General features: G+C 55.8%; 1 protein-coding gene across 1 annotated transcript in view; it reads left to right on the forward strand.

The window, feature by feature from the left end:
• The window catches only part of RPTOR (regulatory associated protein of MTOR complex 1), a 99,846-nt gene that overhangs the window by 93,969 nt on the left and 3,635 nt on the right, over window positions 1-2,242 (forward strand). Inside the window, exons 30-31 of the mRNA XM_033518796.1 lie at window positions 231-358; window positions 427-601. Of these exons, the coding sequence (XP_033374687.1) occupies window positions 231-358; window positions 427-601 (303 nt within the window). The remainder of the gene's footprint in view (window positions 1-230; window positions 359-426; window positions 602-2,242) is intronic.

Raw genomic sequence — 2,242 nt, forward strand, 5'->3', positions numbered from 1 at the left:
TGTGGAAGGTGTTCCCAGCACAGCTCTCCCTGCAGCTCCAGCTGCCTTTTCCCAGCACAGGTCCCTGATGGGATGAGCTGGGTGTCCAGGGACAGGCACAGCCCTGCCCGGCTCCTCTGGGGCTGCAGAGACACTGCTGGGGCTCCTGGGAGTGAGGAGGAGGAGGATGATGATGGGATGGGGCAGGGCTCAGGGCTCTGAAGGCCGTGCTGTGTGTGCTCTCTCTGCAGGACATTCCCACGGGAGCTGACAGCTGTGTCACCAGCCTGTCGTGTGACTCCCAGCGCTCCCTGATCGTGGCGGGGCTGGGGGACGGCTCCATCCGCGTGTTCGACAGGAGGATGGCGCTCAGTGAATGGTAACTGGGAGCTGCTGGGGCTGGGGCACACGGCTCCTGCTGTCCTCACACGTGTCCCTTGTCCCCAGCCGAGTGATGACGTACCGTGAGCACACGGCCTGGGTGGTGAAGGCCTACCTGCAGAAGCACCCCGAGGGCAACATCATGAGCGTCAGGTACACGGGGTCCTGCAGCCACCAGCCCTTCCCCACAGCCTTAAAACCCCTTAAACACCCTCCAACACCATCCCTGCTGCTCTCTGGAGCTTGAGATCTCCTTCAGTAATCACCTCCTGCTCCAAACTCGGTGCAGAGGAGGCAAGGAGGGACGTGGAGCTTTCCTTGGGAGGCTCTTGGTGTGGTTTGGGAGCAGCCAGGCTGCTGGAATCACAAGGTGTGTGAGGAGGGAGGGAGGGAGGGAGGGGAGCAGGAGCTGGGTGTTGAACATCTTGTGCTGGGGGGGCTTTACTGCCACCATCCCCATGGGGTCATCTGGGAGACAACAGGAGGATGGTGGATGGTGCATCTGGCACGTTCCTGGGCAGGATTCCTGTGCAATTCCCTCAATCCATTCCTGCTGCCTGGTAAATCCTGCAGCCAGAGCAGCAGGTACTGATTTGGCCATTAAGGAACGGCAGAACAGAATTTATTGTCACGAAGGCACCGTTTGCACACAAAGAGCCTCTTTTTCTTGATTAGAAAATGGAAACAAAACATAATTTTCTGGGATTCAGAACATTCCTGAGGCGGGGGATGGGCCAGCAAAAATGTATTAAGATTTTCAGACAGGGGATTATGTGATGTAGCTGCCAGATTTGTCGAGCTCCCATATTGGAGTTTTAATCTTCCTCTCCATAAGCTCCTCCAGCAGCTCCAGGGGTCAGGTCCCCGTGCCCAGAGCTGAGGGCTGGCAGTCCCCTCTCCCCAGAGCCCTTCCAGCCTGGGAGCTGCTCCTGGGGCTCTGGGGAATGTTGGTCTGGCTCTTCCCAGAGGAGCTCAGGTTGTGGGACTGAGCCACCTCCTTCCATCCCTCCCCGTCCCCTCTGCTTCAGCTGACAGCAGAAGCCAAGGAGAACAAATGGGGGCACACAGGGAGCTCCTGGTGTCACCTGGAGAAGAGGGTGGCACCAGCACATCCCCTCTGCTCCCTCTCCTGCTGTGCAGAGCAGCAGGAATCCAGGGCTGGGTGTAGTGGGAGTGCCAGAACAGGGAGGGAACACTCAGAGATGGGCTGGGGGAGAGAGAGGCAGGGAGGGATCAGCAGGGTGGGATCAGGAATCTGGGGTCAGGAACTTGGGATCAGGAACTTGGGATCAGGAACTTGGGATCAGGAATCTGGGATCAGGAATTTGGGATCAGCAGTTTGGGATCAGCAGTTTAGGATCAGCAGTGAGGGATGAGGAATTTGGGATCAGGAATTTGGGATGAGCAGTTTGAGATCAGGAATTTGGGATCAGGAATTTGAGATGAGCAGTTTGAGATCAGGAATTTGGGACCAGCAGTTTAGGATCAGCAGTTTAGGATCAGCAGTGAGGGATCAGGAATTTGGGATCAGCAGTTTAGGATCAGCAGGGTGGGATCAGGAATCTGGGATCAGCAATGTGGGATCAGGAATTTGGGATCAGGAATCTGGGATCAGGAATTTGGGATCAGCAGTTTGGGATCAGGAATTTGGGATCAGCAATGTGGGATCAGGAATTTGGGATCAGCGGTTTAGGATCAGCAATGTGGGATCAGGAATTTGGGATCAGGAATTTGGGATCAGGAATTTGGGACCAGCAGTTTGGGATCAGGAATTTGGGATCAGCAGTGAGGGATCAGGAATTTGGGATCAGCGGTTTAGGATCAGCAGTGAGGGATGAGGAATTTGGGATCAGCAGTTTGGGATCAGCAATGTGGGGTCAGG

The sequence above is a fragment of the Parus major genome, chromosome 18 (genome assembly GCF_001522545.3).
Source record: "Parus major isolate Abel chromosome 18, Parus_major1.1, whole genome shotgun sequence".
Lineage (NCBI taxonomy): Eukaryota > Metazoa > Chordata > Aves > Passeriformes > Paridae > Parus > Parus major.